This window comes from Artemia sp. Qi Xiang Cuo, chromosome 8 (assembly GCF_049724085.1).
Source record: "Artemia sp. Qi Xiang Cuo chromosome 8, ASM4972408v1, whole genome shotgun sequence".
Classification (NCBI taxonomy): Eukaryota; Metazoa; Arthropoda; class Branchiopoda; order Anostraca; family Artemiidae; genus Artemia; species Artemia sp. Qi Xiang Cuo.
In genome coordinates, this window is record NC_142801.1 from 50,263,236 (window position 1) to 50,280,050 (window position 16,815).

Below are 16,815 nucleotides of genomic sequence, written 5' to 3' on the forward strand. Positions count from 1 at the left end.
TTACTAAGGCGAGAGGAGGTAAGGTGCTTGAGGGGAAATTAACCCGATACCATACATTGAGGGCTTACGTTTAAGCATATCTGTAATGCCAATACTATATGGTAACTCAAGGCACTTTTCGCACTCTTCACGCAATACCTTATCATATCTTTGGCTTATATTATTCAGCTTTCTTAATATTTCCCTTTCGATTATATGGAGAGAATCACGAGAATAACGTGGCCGAAATGAAATTATTGCTTGACAATAACATCTTAAAGTCCGAATTTCCATAGCTAAAGTGAGCTGAAATACCACCCTCATTATACTAAATAATCAGGCTGGCCTTAGAAAGTATGTAAACCATAATATTCGATGGGCTTTTGTCAGCTAATAGTACATCAGTCAAACTTGAAATGCAGCCTGTAAATCTGTAAATTTTATATACAACTTCCCATTGTATCAAGCTTTGGTGCAGTTCTGACATTCAAAGCTATTTCCCTACGAACATATCAGATACATTATTAGCCGATACAGTATTATATACATTAATAACATATATACATATATACGTGTATATAACATATATACATTAGCATATCAGATACATTATTAACCGGAGAATAGAATGAGTAACAAAACTCGAAGCTCTTAGTAGTATTAAAAAAAAGAACTATCGAAATTCAAAATTTTAATTTTTTTTCTCCTTTATATATCCTTTATTTTTTTTCCTCTGATAGATGATAGCAGATTGCTCGCAATTGTTCGATTTACACCCTCTCAACCACCACGAACGCAGGTGGAGGAGGAGAGGAAGCCTATAAACCTCGAAATTTTTACGATTTTTAGTACTTGCTACCTCTACCACGACTAAAGAATAAAATCTGCGTAACCAAAGGGCTCTATCATATCGTACGAGAAAAACACACAAATACACTAAAGAGAGAATAAAAATATCACTAAATAATTTTGGGCATTAAAAATAAACTCAACTACATTCGTTATTGCTCAAAATGAAAACACCTCCGTTATTTTTAAACTTAAAGTAATATTAAAAGCTTCTAAGAGTATCTAATTTATTTGGTAAGAGTACATATTTAATCAATATACTTTCTAGTTTGTCAGCTAATCTTTGTTACTGCATATAAAAGGCTTTAGAATACCTGAAATTTCTGCCTTCTATGTTCAGAATACATTTTTTGCAAAGCCATGCAATATACATAAGGCATTTTTATTTCGAATGCGCGAACTAATCATAGGTGATTTGCTCGATCATATTTCATTCACAACATATGATTCTTTACAATAGCCGACACCCAATAAAATATACTGTTTCAAATTAAAATAATACATATTATAAGTTTTAAATTTTCAATTATAAATTTTCGCAAATTCCAGTTGTAATTATCAAAGGAAAAGCAAAATAACCGGAATGTATTTCAAACAAGATTGTGTATACGGTTCGAAAAACAATTTATAATTAGGACGTTTTCGAAAAGCTTCAATTACTTTACTAATTCTGGTCTGTTACCTATGCAATATTTTGATTTCCAATAAAACTCACGACTCTCACAAACCTGTTTCCTTTTTTTCAGAATTTAAATAATGTTTGATTTTTTGTTGTTGGGTTTTTCTTACGTATTTTATTCAGTTAACTTATTAAGCCTGTTTTATATCAATGGTTTGTTTCGTTTGTTGAAGTATTTTGTTTTTCTTTTGTAATTTCATTTATGTATTTTATATACTCGTCAATTTTGAGGGAAATAAATGTTAAATAAAATTCCAACTTGCAGTTGAAATCGCCGGTCGCCTAGAAGAACCAGGATACTAAAGAGGATACTAATATTCAACAGAACTGCAATAAAGGAAGCAGTTTTCAAAAGTGAAATAATCCATCAGACTCTTAAAATTTTTAAAAGAATATTTGAATTTAGCATGTAACATTTTCGCCATCTCAAAAACCTCATATAAAATGATTATTTATGGAAGAAGGCGGATAAGGTTCTTTTCAGAAATTTCAATATGACAAGATCAAATCGTTCTGGTGATTCAAATGCCTTTGGATGCTAAGACATCCACATTTTCTGCGTCACCGATACTTTGTTATCTCGGTTGGATGTTTGTTTATATTTGTTTGAAACTTTGTGAGTCATAGCTATTCTTTTCTATATTAATTTTTAATGGCATTAGCGATAATGATCGATTTATTTTGGTTTCTGTGGTCATTGAAAAGCAGTTTATTTTAAAGTTGACAAAGGGGGTACACAGCAGTTAAACAACCATGAAAAAAAGAAGAAAAAGAATAGAGAGAAGCTGTATCTTCCATCCATGGCCAATGTTTATTTGTGAAGAAAATATCAAATCCTTCTATACTCTATCAAGCATTCTCTAACTAAATATTTTAAGTCCAGGATTTTCTCTATGAAAAATCCAAAAATTTCACGGTACCATAGACTCAATTTGATTTCTTCAATTAAACTTAATCTTTATATGTTATAAAATCAAAAATTTTAGTTTAAAACCCCTTAACGACTACATACATTTGATGGATGCGATTGACAATTTCAATCCTGATTGTCTAATCTCAAGCCTCCTGATGTTTCAATATGTGTCAATAATGATGTTCAATAATGCTGTCACAATTTTCCGCTCCTCCTCTTCTTTTCGTAATATCAAGGAGGTAACTAACCGCTTTTGCCGGGAAACGTAAATGCCTCTCCCCATGCTTGATTCGTCAATCAAAAATTCTCCAGTAATACGCTACCGCAACGCCCCAATTATTGGTTACTCCTGTCTAGGGGAAACTGAACAAACTTGATTGTGTCTCCATACCCGGATTCAAGCCGGTGAAGACAACTACCTACCCCACTCGCAACAAGGTTTTGATTCATAACATGTTTTAGCTCCATAGACTCTCTCGCCCAGGGTTATTATCCTTCGTGATTTATCACTACTTTTAGCTATTTATTTTTTCTTTTCCAAAAGAAATATGTTTTCGCAGCCACTTGGACTTTTACTTGGATTGTCGTTTTTTACATGTCTTTTTTAGATTCAGAAGCCAAAGAAGTTACAGTTTCTTCTTAAATTGTTTCAAGAAGCAGAAAAACAGTTTCAATTTTTTTACAAAAAAAAAAAACCATATGAAATATGTGACTTCAGTAAGTTTTGTGCTTTCTTTGTCAGTTTTTTTTCTGATGTTATTAATCTATAATTCAGTTTGAAATGATCTGCCATCTCAGAAAGAACATTTTTAATGCATGAAAGAAAATATATATTACAAACGATATAGAGTTCGCAAAAAACCACAAGCCAAGTGCCCTTAGGCTGAAGTTAGTCCTGCCATTCAAGCCTATGAACTGGTATTTAAACATAATTTCTCTTCATTTTTCTGTCATTACTACGATACGCTTAACTTCAGCACAATTACCATAGCCATGTCCCACGTTGATTTTTCCTCATATCTGTGTGCGTATCAAAGTATGAGTTTAACAGGAGGCTATTTAATAGAATACTGACCAATGTAACTTTAATATTTTAAAGAATGAATCCCAGCCTGAGTGGATTCACCCAGAGTGCTATGGCTGGTAAGGTTTATGGTAAGAGCGAAAAGGCCATCCTTGCCCCATAGCAAGTTAGTAGTTGCCCCATAGCATGGTGTTGCGATGTGGGTCTTGTAGGTCTGAAGCTTGCCTTGGTGGCGAATCTTTCTCCCAACCTTTGTAGGTGTAAAGTATAATGTGCATCAAGTAAAAATATTAGTATTATACACTAGGATTTCGAAAAGATTTCTGGCTATGAGTGAGAATCTAACTTAAAAGGTTTGATCTTTAAATAATATTCTTAACGGAGCTTTGGTCGATACTATTGGACATTTGAGCATCAAATGTGCTTCTTTTCAAATTCAGCATCAAACAAGGAAACCTTTTTTGTAGGCACTTAGCACGCTCCTTTGCAAACTACTCGTTATTCATAATTTATTTTAGTTAAACCATGTGCATGTACCAATAATTACATTAATTTAATTAATTTAAGACTAATTAAATTAATTTACGATGAGAAAAACAAGTTCTTTTCTCTCCTTATTCTTTTGTTTGGCCAGGGGGGGTAATTAGTACTTCAGAAATTTACTTTAGAAAGAAGTCGACTGGCATTTCCGTTCCTGTCCGTTCTTTTTTTGAGTCCTTGATTTGAAAAAGGTACGTTATATATAATTCTTCCATCGCTTGACGAATCTTCTGACGTGTCCTTGAAACTACTACTCGGAGAATCTAATGATGGGCTTGGACAGGAATTTTCAAAGCTTGCAATTGATAGTGATGTTGGCCGTACATCCTTTTTATCGCTGAAAAATAAATAATGGTATATTACATGCCGACTACAAATGACATGCATTCAGCATGAGCGTACGGAAGGGGGGGGGGGCTAGCCCCCCTCCCTAAAACTTCAATTTTACACTAGATATGTCTGAAAAAACAGATGATTGAAAAAGCAGCTGAAAAAGGAAGATGGCTAAAAAAGCAGTTGATGAAAGGTAAAAGGTTGAAAAAGCTGGAAATAAACAGCTGGAATGACGGAGTAAAAGTCAAACAAGAAGCAATTATCCATAATGTCTTGGAAAGATTTAGCTCTGATCCAAGAAGATTTATTAATTATGAAGTTTATTGATGATTTTTGGTGATTACTTGTTAATACAAATTTCATAGGTATGATAGAACTTGCTGGCAATGTAAAGTTTTGTGAACTGCCAATATAACTTTAGTCCCCCGCTCTTCATCACAGAATCAGCTGCCCCCCCCCCCCAGAGAAAAAGCTACTTACACCCATGGCGTTCAGCCTTTCAATATTCTATTGATAGATGAAAAAACCGAGCAACCTACTTGGCTGTCTTTATCAATAAAATATTTATCAATAAAATTATAACTCTTCTATGCCTCTGTCTCTAAGAAAGGATCAAACTTCATTTGCAATATCTTTATTTCCATTTAATTAACTACTAAGTGCTTCACTCTTTGGTGTTTCATTGGCTTCTTAGCGAATGGAGTTGATTTTTGTTTTTACACGTTTCAAAGAAACTGCATTCATAAGGTAATACACCTCACCAACAGAGGAAAATACAAACCCAATCATAGCAACAACTTAAACGTTCCTCCTTGGAAACGTAGACAGATTCTAATTAATAAATATAATATACCTGACATAACATTTAAGTTGGAAAGGCTACACGGGAAGCTCTCAAGTACTGCTCTTGATCAACTATCTCCTTATGGTCGTCATTTTATGTTTTGTATATTTTGTGTGGATTTCATTTCTTTTTGCTCCATATTCTAATACTTATAGTACATTACTTTTGTGGTTAATAAATAAAATATTATTGTTATTAAGAAGATGAATAAAAATTAACCCTAGGCATAGATTGAAGAATTAGACATTCATTATATTGTTGCATTCATATGAAGTTTATGAATTTGGTGCGATGCTCTCAGCCGTCTAACTTTTTTTTACAGCAGGGGGGGCAGAGGAGGTAAAGCTGGTAGTGTGTTTATGTGGAAATTTGATTTTGTGTGTAGATGGGGTGTCGCCAAGCTCCTTTCGTATTGTTAACCCCTTCTTTGTCTTTATTCCAGTTTAATTATTTTTTTTAATGTTGTATTTAGTCTCTTACAGTATATAGCGCCTGGAAATTGCTGTTGATGCGCTTTTTTTCTTTTTCTTTTTTTTTTACAAATAAAGCCAATTATTACTTGGGAATTTATTTTGTTTAAAGCACTTAGATGAAATTTCTTATCAAATTTTAAAGTATCTGAATATTCATTAGGCTGCAAAATAATTGACATGTGTGGGTTTCTGTTATAAGGGTAAGAAGTACAGTTCTAATTTATTTTGATCCTTTGTATATTGCTTACCCTAACAATAGAAATTCATCTTCGTCAATTATTTCGCGGCCCAATGAAAATTCAGATACTTTAAAACCTGACAAGAGAATGGCTCATTGTAGTAACAAAATAGATTCCAAAAAGATTCCCGACTGTTTAATCATTTTATCTACATCCCAAGACGAGGTTTTAGTCAACTTTTTGCTATTGGTATGATAGCGTTTGATTTGCCGTTGGTAAGTTGTAGTTCGTGCAAGGCCGTATCCAGGGGGGGGGGGTAGGGTGTTTGAACCCCCCCCCCCCCGAAATGTTTGTCTGACTAGTGAAAACGTAACACAAATGGATATAACAAATTTTATTCGTTTTTTGAGGTTTTTTCGTGTAACCCCCATCCCCTCCCCCGAAAATTAATCTTTGCGTAACACACCCCCCGAAAAAAATCCTGGATACGGCAATTCAATGCAGAACCAAGTCTTCTAAAGCTAACACAGCTGCGCATGCTTTTCCTTTATCCCAATCTATTCAAAGCCTCCCTCTTTACACCCTCCCAAGAAGTACATATTTCCCTTAAATCTTTCCTTACACTATCCTCCCACCCCATTTGGAGAGGGATAGGTCAATTTATATTGGGGAAACATGATTAACTGGACTAGAAGAGAGGAACAATCTCCAATATTACCTTTTGAGGAGTTCATTGCTACTTGATTGGCTTGAGTTTTCTAAACTGGGGTTTTGTGGGTCATTTGAATCCTTTTGCGTCCTATTCAAAACTTCTTCAAATACTTGAGACGTAGCGGGACTAGGGTCTAGTAGAACATTTTGTGCTGCCATCTCTAGGTTATCAAGCTCCTTCAAAATAGGGCTAAAAGATCGTTGCAAGAACCTCGAATCAACGCTGAGTCGCTATAAATAACAGAATAGAAGTCAATATTACTTCAAATTAAACTTACTTTTAATAGCACACTTTTAACTTCAACTGAAAGAAATTTCAAGATAAAAATAAAATGAGGAGAAAAGTTTGTATCTTAACGGCTCATAAAAGTCATTTTGTGGCTCTACAAAATTGAACACTGCAAGTGGTGAAAATTCTTGTTCGCCCCATAGTTGAATTTTTTGCTCATTGATTCCTTATCAACTCCGACAACAAAAATATTCATCGAGTTACTATAAGGTACCTTCAACTAGGAGCTACATTTACGCGTACTGTAATAACTGGAGGGACTTTTTGGGGAGCATAATCGTATTCAAAGCAGGGAGTTACAATTTCGGTCAGTCTATTAAGTTTTTGATTTTGTATTTTATCAATTGAAACTATTTAGTCTTAAAATAGGCGTATTTTTGTCAGTGGCGGATCCAGAGGGGGGGGGAGGCCCCCCCTAACCTGGTCTAAAGTAGTGTAATTTACTTAATTAACACAAGTTTGTGGTAATTAATCTTGCTCCTAACGCAAGTTTATCGGATCAACCTATTTTGCCCCCCCCCCCCCTAAGAAAAAATCCTGGGTCCACCATTGATTTTTGTTGCTTTAATATTTTCACCCTGGAGGGTGCGATCTTTTTAAAATGGTACTGCAAATGAAAAGAAAATTTTCACCCAAAAGCACAATGGCTTGTTAGTTTTGATATGCCAAATTAAAAGATATATGTAAACTCATAGGTGTAACGGGCGTCATGACCTAGCTGGTCTTCAACAGAAACGCCCATAGGGTAGTATTTTCCTTTACTGGGGGGACGGGGCAGTTCTGTCTTTTCTCTTGATTTGTGTCTGAGGTAGAGGGTGTAAATTTCCTGCTACGTATTTATCTAAAGGACCTTTCATAAAAAGTTACAATATTACGGGTTTACAATTTCACTCCTTAAGTATTTATCCCCCCCTCCTCACCCTATTAAAAAACCAATGACCCTCTTCCAATAGCTGCTGCACAACAATATAATACTGTATAGCCGTTAGTGTTACTGAATAAACGGTTACCGTTCGTTACCCAATAACCGTTCATTTTTCATGGGCTGAGTACATTCGAAGACCCGATGTTACAAGGGGTAATTGTATTTCCTCTGGCGATAGGAAGTCATTATTTAAGCGTTTTGATAGTTCTAAGCCGATTGGCTATCCAGTCACTTAAAAGCATTTTGGCCCCATTTTGGCCAACTTTATTCTTCTGCAGCACTAAACGGCATAAATAAGCACTTTTCTGTGGCGTGATTCCGTTTTTAACAAAGAAAGGGCTCTCAAATTTTTTATGACGACCGATTTAATAATGATGGTCCTCGAAAAAAATTCCTTAGAAATGTCGTTCTTTTAACTTAATTCCTAATTGAAAGAGCCCTCTCCCAATATTATACCACCAATGGTTGATCGCTTTATACGATCAACCCTAGTAAAAAAATCTTTCCTGTGCCCATAATTTTCGAAATATAACAAGTTTCATACTGTTGTAGATAAGAGCTTGGAGCCTCCTCTCTATTGTTCTCGGCACGCAACATTTCATAGCGTAATTTTTATCAAGATCAAATCTCTTTTTTGAGATCGTTTCCCCTTTTCCAGAAAATATGCAAAGTTTTTACGCTGATAACTTTTTACAGATAAATCTAAAATTAACATTACTGCATTAATAGGGGAGTTACTACCTCCTTGAAAAAGGGGACTTGTTCATGCTAAATTTCATAGTATAATTTTTATAAATATCATCCTCCCCTGTTGAAGTACTTTCTTCCTTTTTTATTCCATTATGCAACTTTTCCTACATATTTAGAATTATCTTGATACTTAAATTCTTCTGATTGTAATCAAAACTTCTCTTTTTAGAGTTTTGGTTACCATTACCGAGTCAATCTTTACTGACATTTCTTCAATAAGAGCTGTTTGAAAGTCAAATGGAGCGTTAAGAGTGCGAAGCTGAAGGTGGGAAAGCACGAATTTTGGGCCAACACATTCACTCCGTGACAATGGAGGGAATCATAAATACCAAAAGTAAACTTTCAGGTCAGATTTTTCCAATTTTCTAGGGGTAAGGGGTTTTTCAACACATTTTCATTTTTGGGGATACACTCGCCCCTCCTCTCAATAGAGGTAAGCATATGAATGTAACCTTCCATTTTGCACCCAAAAACTTCCCTAGTATAGAGAACCCCCCCCCCCACCCCTCCCATCGGTAACCATTCTAAGCAATTAGTTTAAACTTACTTCTTCAGATAACGGAAGGTTGAGGGATAGATTTTCCCACTCATTCAAATCAATAAGAACGACCTCTCGCGAAAATTTAGACTTAAGAATGACTTTTGACGCTTCAGGTTTATCACCCCACAAGGTGTGATGTACTTCCACCCCCTCCTACTCCACACACACACTTGAAAGTGGCGTCCAGCAATTCAATACTGTACATAAATGGATGAGGTATCAGAAAAACATATCAATTCAAATGAAGCTTAAATCCTTCGTTTTATATAGACTTTAGTAGTCGTTTTACATTGCCTATTTCAGTCGTTTCTTTTATACAGACTTCTTATACTTTAAGGGACAGGAAGTTACACCTTAAGGCTATTTGTGCTCAAAAACCGGAAAGTCTTGTGCAATAGAAAACATGTCAACTTCTAAGCAGCCAAATGGGCATTGTAAGACTTCTGTTGAGCCGACACCGTCTTGCAAACGCTCGATTACAGTATTGTATTTAATGTTTTTGAGTTTTAGATACCTGAACTAGTCAAGCGTATTAAATTGCGATTTTATAGTGAAAGAAAAGAAGAAAAATTTGCTTATTTTACATTTATCTTTTTTATGTTTATTCTTTGGATGCATTAGTTTACGCTCCAGTTTCGTAGGAGTTTTAACTGAGTAAATAGCCTATTAACGAGGAAAAAAGATCAATTTTCATTCTCACGGAACTTACAGTTACTTGCAATGATCTTAAGAATTTAGATATTAAGTTGTCAACATAAATCGAAACAAAAAGACACTTGTTAGGAAACTTACATCATCACTGTCAGAACATTCTTGACTACGTTCACTGCTTGACCTCTGGGAGCTTTCCAAAGCTGCCAGTTGCACGCGCTCCTTAAAGCAAAAGAAAAAGAAATTATAGCAACAAAATGGAAAGCTATATTACAAAAAGGAAGAAAACAGAGGCCGAAAGCGTTTTGTCGTACGGAGAAAGCAAATACTGTACTGAAATCAAATAAACTTTGCATGAATAGACTTTGGTTTTAAAAAACATCAGACCAATCATGATTTTAACGATATGAATATTTATTTGCAAAAAAAAAAACAGGGGTCATTAGAAAAACATTAACTAAATAATAAAATCGAAATAAATCAGTCAAAACAAGCTGCAGGTTTTCTGAAAATACTTAGATCCCCATCTATATGTGTATTTATATTATTCATTTTTTTTTTTTACAAACCAAAATAAATGCTTTAGTATATATACCTTCGCTCTAGTAAGAAATACTACCAACCTTTCTTACTCCCAAATATTCACCCCCCTATTTTAAACAACTCCTTGCATTTAAATATAAAAGAAAAAAAATCTTTCACACGCATAAAAAAAAAAAAAAAAAAAAAAAAAAACACATTCGATAGCGCAAGGAAAAGGGTGAGGACTAGCCTTGTCTACATCTATCTAAAAAAAAAAACCTCTTTCTAATAACCACATCAAACCCATCCCCTCTAACCACATAAAAAACACTTCGGTTAATAAAGAGCTGAATTATCGGCAATGATATGGCTAACACAGAAGTAACTTCATAGGCGAGGTTGAGTTGTACCATAAAGAAAGAAAGGTAGTTCATCTCCGGGCGTTAAAAAAAAAAGAAGACAAAATCACTGAAAACGTGGCTCTTATTAGCCTTTCTTGCTTGAGAAACATGCAGGTCTACTAATCTTTCGACTCAAATATCATCGTGCAGGGGCGGCAAATTCACAAGAATATAGGAAAGGGGGAGTTCAAGATTTTTTAATTTTGTCCGTCAAGATACAAAAGTAAGTATTTTTAAAATCTAAGGAGAGGGGAATTACCCCTCACCTCACCCACTTGCCCAAAACTAAACGTCATTTATATGTCTATGGTAAGACAACATTCGATTAGTATTTCAACTCAAATTGGCTTGAGCAGCAATAAAATAAGACTGAAACACAATAATTATCTAAATAAGTCAAAAGTCAAGGTTTAACGGCACCGATAAGAATTAAAACTCACATTCAATATTTTTAGCCTAAATTAATTATTATTTAAGATTACCTAGTCATCTAAATTCATAAGAATTCCGTATAGATATGCAAACAGTTGTATGAACAAACCCAAACTTGAGGAAATTATCCTAAAATACTCTACTAACCCTACAATTGGAAATTGGAGTGGCTTTTGCGCTTTTTAATAGTCGAAAGTGATTGGAAGGCAACTAACACCCCTTCCACGCCCACCATTTCCCGAAAAAAATCCAATCAAAATTTTGAGATATCCATTTTATTCAGCGTAGTTGATTTCCAGTTAGAAATTATGTTTTTAAGGAGAATATTCCTTCGTCGCCTTCAGGGCAAGGGTTATAAGCTATGCCCTGGGGACATATAGGGTTTTATAGAAGGCGTTTTCGTAGAAACGTCAAAAAAGGCTCATTCGATTTGAAATTCAAAGGACTAGTGCCCTTTTTAATAGTCGAAAGTAATTGGAGGGCAACTAGCCCCCCCGCCACCCCCACCATTCCCCCAAACACATCCAATCCACATTTTGAGATAGTCATTTTGTTCAGCATAGTTGATTTCCCAATAGAAATTATGTTTTTGAAGAGGAAACTCCCCCACAGGCCTTAGGGCAAGGGTTGTAAATTATGCCCTAGGGGTATATAATGTTTATAATAGAAGGCGTTGTCGTACAAACTTCTAAAAAGGCTTATTTGATTGGAAGTTCAAATGCCTAATGCCCTTTTTAATAGTCAGAAATACTTGGAGGGCTGCTAACCCCCTCTCACGCCCACCTTTTTTTCAAACAGATCTAATCGTACTTATGAAGTAATCATTTTATTCAACGTGGTTTTAAGTTCTGTAATTTAGGTCTTTGAGGATGACAACCCCTTCATAGCCCTCGCGACAAGGGTTGTAAGTTATGCCCTGGGGGCATATAGTTTTTATAGAACGGGTCGTCGTAAAAGCTTCAAAAAGGGCTCATTCGATTAGAAATTGAAATGGCTAGTGCCCTTTTTAATAGTCAAAAGTAATTGGAAGGCAACTAACACCCCTTCCACGCCCACCATTTCCCCAAACATATCCAATCAAAATTTTGAGACAGCCATTTTGTTCCAAGCAGTTAAAATTCAGGAAATTATACCTTTGAGCAGGACACTCCCCAACAATCTTCAGAACAAGGGTTATAAGTTATGCCCTGCGGGCATATAAATTCTTATTGAAATCTTTGTCGTAGAAACTTGAAAAAGGGCTCATTCGATTGGAAATTCAAAGGTCTAGTTCTCTTTTTAATAGTCGAAAGTGATTTGAGGGCAACTAACCCCCCTCTCTCACCCACCTTTTCCCCAAACACATCCAATCAAAATTTTTAGATATTCATTTTTTTCAGTGTTGTGGATTTCCAGATATAAATTATGTTTTTGAGGAGAACACTCCCCACAGCCCTCAGGGCAAGGGTTGTAAGTTATGTCCTGGGGGCATATAAGGTTTTTATAGAACGCGTCGTCGTAGAAACGTCAAAAAGGGCTCATTCTATTGGAAATTGATATGGCTAGTGCCCTTTTTACTGGTCGAAAGTGATTGGAAGGCAACTAACACCTCTTCCACGTCCACCATTTCTCCAAACATATCCAATCAAATTTTTTAGATAGCCATTTTGTTCCACGCAGTTTAAAGTTCAGGAAATTATACCTTTGAGCAGGACACTCCCCCCACAGTCTTCAGGGCAACGGTTATAAGTTCTGCCATGGGGGGCATATAAGGCTTTTATTGAAATCTTTGTCGTAGAAACTTGAAAAAGGGCTCACTCGATTGGAAATTCAAAGGGTAGTGCCCTTTTTAATAGACGAAAGTGATTTGAGGGCAACTAACCCCCCTCTCACGCCCACTTTTTCCTCAAAAACATCCAATCAAAACTTTTAGATAGCCATTTTATTCAACGTAGTTGAGAGTTTTGGAAATTAGGTCTTTAAGGATGACAAACCCCCCAGAGTCCCCAGGGCAAATGTTGTAAGTTATGCCCTGGGGGCATAAAAGGTTTTTTATAGAAAGCGATGTTTTAAAAATATCAAAAAGGGCTCATTAAATTGGAAATTGAAAGGGCTAGTTCCCTTTTAGTAATCGAAAGTGAATGAAGGGCAACTAACCCCCCTCTCACGCCCACCATTGCCCTAAACACATCCAATCAAAATTTTGAGATATCAATTTTGTTCAACGTAGTCAAAAAATCTGGAAATTAGGTCTATGAGGATGATAGCCCCATCAGAGCCCTCAGTGCAAGGGTTTTAAGTTATGCCCTGGGGGCATATAAGGTTTTTATTGAAAGTGTTGTCGTAAAAACTTCAAAAGGGCTCATTTGATTGGAAATTGAAAGTGCTAGTGCCTTTTTTAACAGTTGAAAGTTATTGGAGAAAGACTAACGCCCCTCTCACGCCCATCATTTTCCCAAACACATCCAATCAAAATTTGAGATAGCCATTTTGTTTAACGTAGTTGAAAATTCTGGGAATTAGGTCTTAGAGGATGACAATCACCCTAACAGCCCTTAGGGTAAGGGTTGTAATTTATGCCCTGGGGGCATATAAGATGTTTATAGGAAGTGTTGTCGTAGGAACTCAAAAAGGGCTCATTCGATTGGAAATCGAAAGGCCTAGTGCCCTTTTTAATAGTCGAAAGTGATCGGAAGGCTTGACAGTTTTAGAGTAAAGGTCGATGTGGGTACAATGTATTATTTTTTGTTGTTGTTGTGCGTTACACCAAGGCACTTTGTATCGAAGGAGTTGTCGCAGGAACTTCGAAAAGGGCTCACTCGATTGAAAATAGAAAGGGCTGATGCCCTTTTTCATAGTCGAAAGTGATTAGAGGGAAACTAAACCCCCTGCCAAGCCCACCCTCCCATTTGACTTTATGTTTAAAAACTAAATGTTGGCATAAGATTAAATCAAAATGCACTGTATTAATGCTAATTCCCAATAAGGCATCTCAGCAGTATCCCAAGAACAACTGAGGGCATTATGTTCAAACTTTCAGGGCTGATTCTGCTCTTAAAATTTAACCAAATCAAAATAGCGTAAGTGCATCCAAGGTATCAAAGAAAGTAAACAGATTTTTTTGCGAATGGTATCAAGTTTTCCATTTCAGGGCAACTAGAGGAGGTATGAAACTAAATTAAAAACTACTATTCGTTTCCAGATTTTTAAGAGGTGTATTTTGTTAAAAATTGCTGAAAATTTTTCTCCAGCATACAAATAGCAGGCCAAACTATAAATTCTTAAAAAAAACGAAAAGATTTAAAGTATTATTATCTTTTTCTCTAAAATGACTATGTCAATATAAAACGAAGAGAAATTAATTAAAAAAACCTTTTCCACAAAGTAGCTATTACAAAGAAAAGTAAAAAACTTAATTTAACAAAAAATGATAAAAAATTTAATAATATAATATAGAAAGCGTGAAAACATCGCTAATCACCAACAACAAATAAATGAAACCCAAAACGAAGAGACGTTGCAATAATTAACCGAGTCTAACTCAAAACGAGCAGAAATTAACATAAGTTGGGCTCAAAACCCCTATGCCTTCCCAAGTCCAGCGCATAATTTGCACTTTAATGAAAAAATACAAATGAATGTGCATTGTCAGTTTAATATACATATACTGATATTTAGTAATAAAAATGTTAATATTATTTGATTTATTAAAGTTGTAGAAGTAAAAAAATTTATATTTTTTCAGTAAAGTGCAAATTTTGTTCTGGCCTTGGGAAGGCATAGGACTTTTGAGCCCAATTTATGTTAATTTCTGCTCGTTTTGAGTTTGACTCGGTTATTTATTGTAATTTTTATTCGTGTTGGGTTTCATTTATTTATCGATGCTGATTTGTGGTAGTTTCATGCTTGGTAGATTATTTGATTTTATTTTTGCTCATTTTTTGTTTAATGGAGTTCTGTCCTTCTCTTTGAAAAACTTATTTTGTGGAAAAAGTTTTTTTTTAATTAATTACAGCAAGAATCGAACATAAAACTAATGTATATCAACATCCACTGAAGATGAAGTCAGATTAGGAAAATAAGAATAACATTTTCCTGATCCTAAACTAGCATGGAAGCACATTTTCATAAAACAAGCAAAAGTTTTAAGTTTGTGTATGTAAATACACGATCTATGGCCTACAAACACAATGTAGTTCATTAAACTCTCATATTTCAACCCAAATTCTTGCAGTCACTACTAGTCCACACTGCTCTTAAGACATCTACTAACTGTAATTATCTTTGGGAAGGCGTCTCAACATCTAACCGTCAGGAGCAATAACGTCAGGACATCGACAAAATCCGTCATAACATCGACAAAAAATCCGTCAGAACCACTAACCGTCATAACATCTAAAATTTTAAAACTTTAGTTTTTGGAGGTTTAGGGGGGAAAAGGTACATAGGTTAGGTTAGGTTACGTACTTAATATATGCCATACTTTACCCCCACCCGCCTGATGTGCTAATATATAGCCGAAATTTTTTTCTAAACTATTATATACTTATTACTATTATATAAACTTATAATTTTTTTTAGATGTTATGACGGTTAGTCGAAATGGTAGCACCCCCATTATCTTTAGACACCATGACATAGGGATGACATAGGCATTTACATAGGGAGTATTTTTGGGAGAGGGGGGATGAAATGAATTTGAATGCTATGAAGGATAGATATAAACACACCTGAGAGGGTAAATTACCCCTGCAAAGAGAATCCATCAACAAAAAGAACTCCTGAAAATCCATTATACGGATAAAATCAAACCATCTCATAGAATGTAGCAAAAAGAACTGAAGGAAATCTCATCAAAATTGTTCAGAGTAACAAATTACAGTTCATCACCAGCCAGAAGCACTATCAAAACAGCCAAAGATCCATCGCTTTCTAATAAAAACACGTGCGATGAAAAAACGAGCTTTCAACGACCCAGAAAACAAGGTCTTTAATTTGATCGACTTAACGACTAATTTATTGCTCCGACATAGCAGACTATTGTATTTAGCTTATCTTCTACCGGAACCCGAAGGAGAAACGATATTTGAATTGACACTGGACATGTTTTGCGTAAAACCTGCCCTCAGGAGGAACTCAACCCCACAATCTGGTCAGTTGTCATACTACCAGACTATGATGGCAGCCAAGGGAGCAGAAAAATCCCCCAGGCAATTAGAGCCGACACTCCAACAAAGTAGAACCCTCAAAATGAATGTCCACTTAATGCAACCTGGGTCTCCCAAATAATGAAACAATAATGATATTACGATACCCAGTTTTGATACAAACTTCCTTTGTGCCTAAACATAAAAAATTTTTTAGTAACAATCTTTTAAGATACATTTTTCGTTTTCCCAATTTAAAAAAAACTGCAAAATGAAAAATAGTAACTAAATAAACTAACAATCAAGTTGAAATAGAGGCTCTACGCCTACCTCCGGACTTCTTAAGTGGGTCTCAGAGTATGTAAGACTCTAGAGCTCCCAAGCTATAAATCGAGCCTCAGAGAGGTTGCTAGTTGCGGTAGACGATGAGGACCAGATCAGGGTGATGCCTGGCCCAACAAGTATTCAAGCCACCCTACTGAAAAGGAAGTTAAATATTGGTGCTTAGCATGTGCGAGGCTGTAAGTGGAACCCATACAGATGCTCCTAGCGTGGGAGCCCAAGAAATATAAAATCAACGTTTTTTGCCGGTCAGAAATAAAAATTAATCACGATAGTAGAATTCGTAGGCCGTTTCAGCTACGTAGTAATTTC

The 16,815-nt window shown here is 35.5% G+C and overlaps 1 protein-coding gene across 1 annotated transcript in view; it reads right to left on the reverse strand.

The window, feature by feature from the left end:
• Positions 1 to 16,815, reverse strand: part of LOC148949523 (uncharacterized) — a 153,676-nt gene that overhangs the window by 30,979 nt on the left and 105,882 nt on the right. The window contains exons 10-12 of the mRNA XM_089093536.1: positions 9,822 to 9,902; positions 6,532 to 6,755; positions 4,108 to 4,321 (exon numbers count right to left, since the gene is read on the reverse strand). Of these exons, the coding sequence (XP_088949662.1) occupies positions 4,108 to 4,321; positions 6,532 to 6,755; positions 9,822 to 9,902 (519 nt within the window). The remainder of the gene's footprint in view (positions 1 to 4,107; positions 4,322 to 6,531; positions 6,756 to 9,821; positions 9,903 to 16,815) is intronic.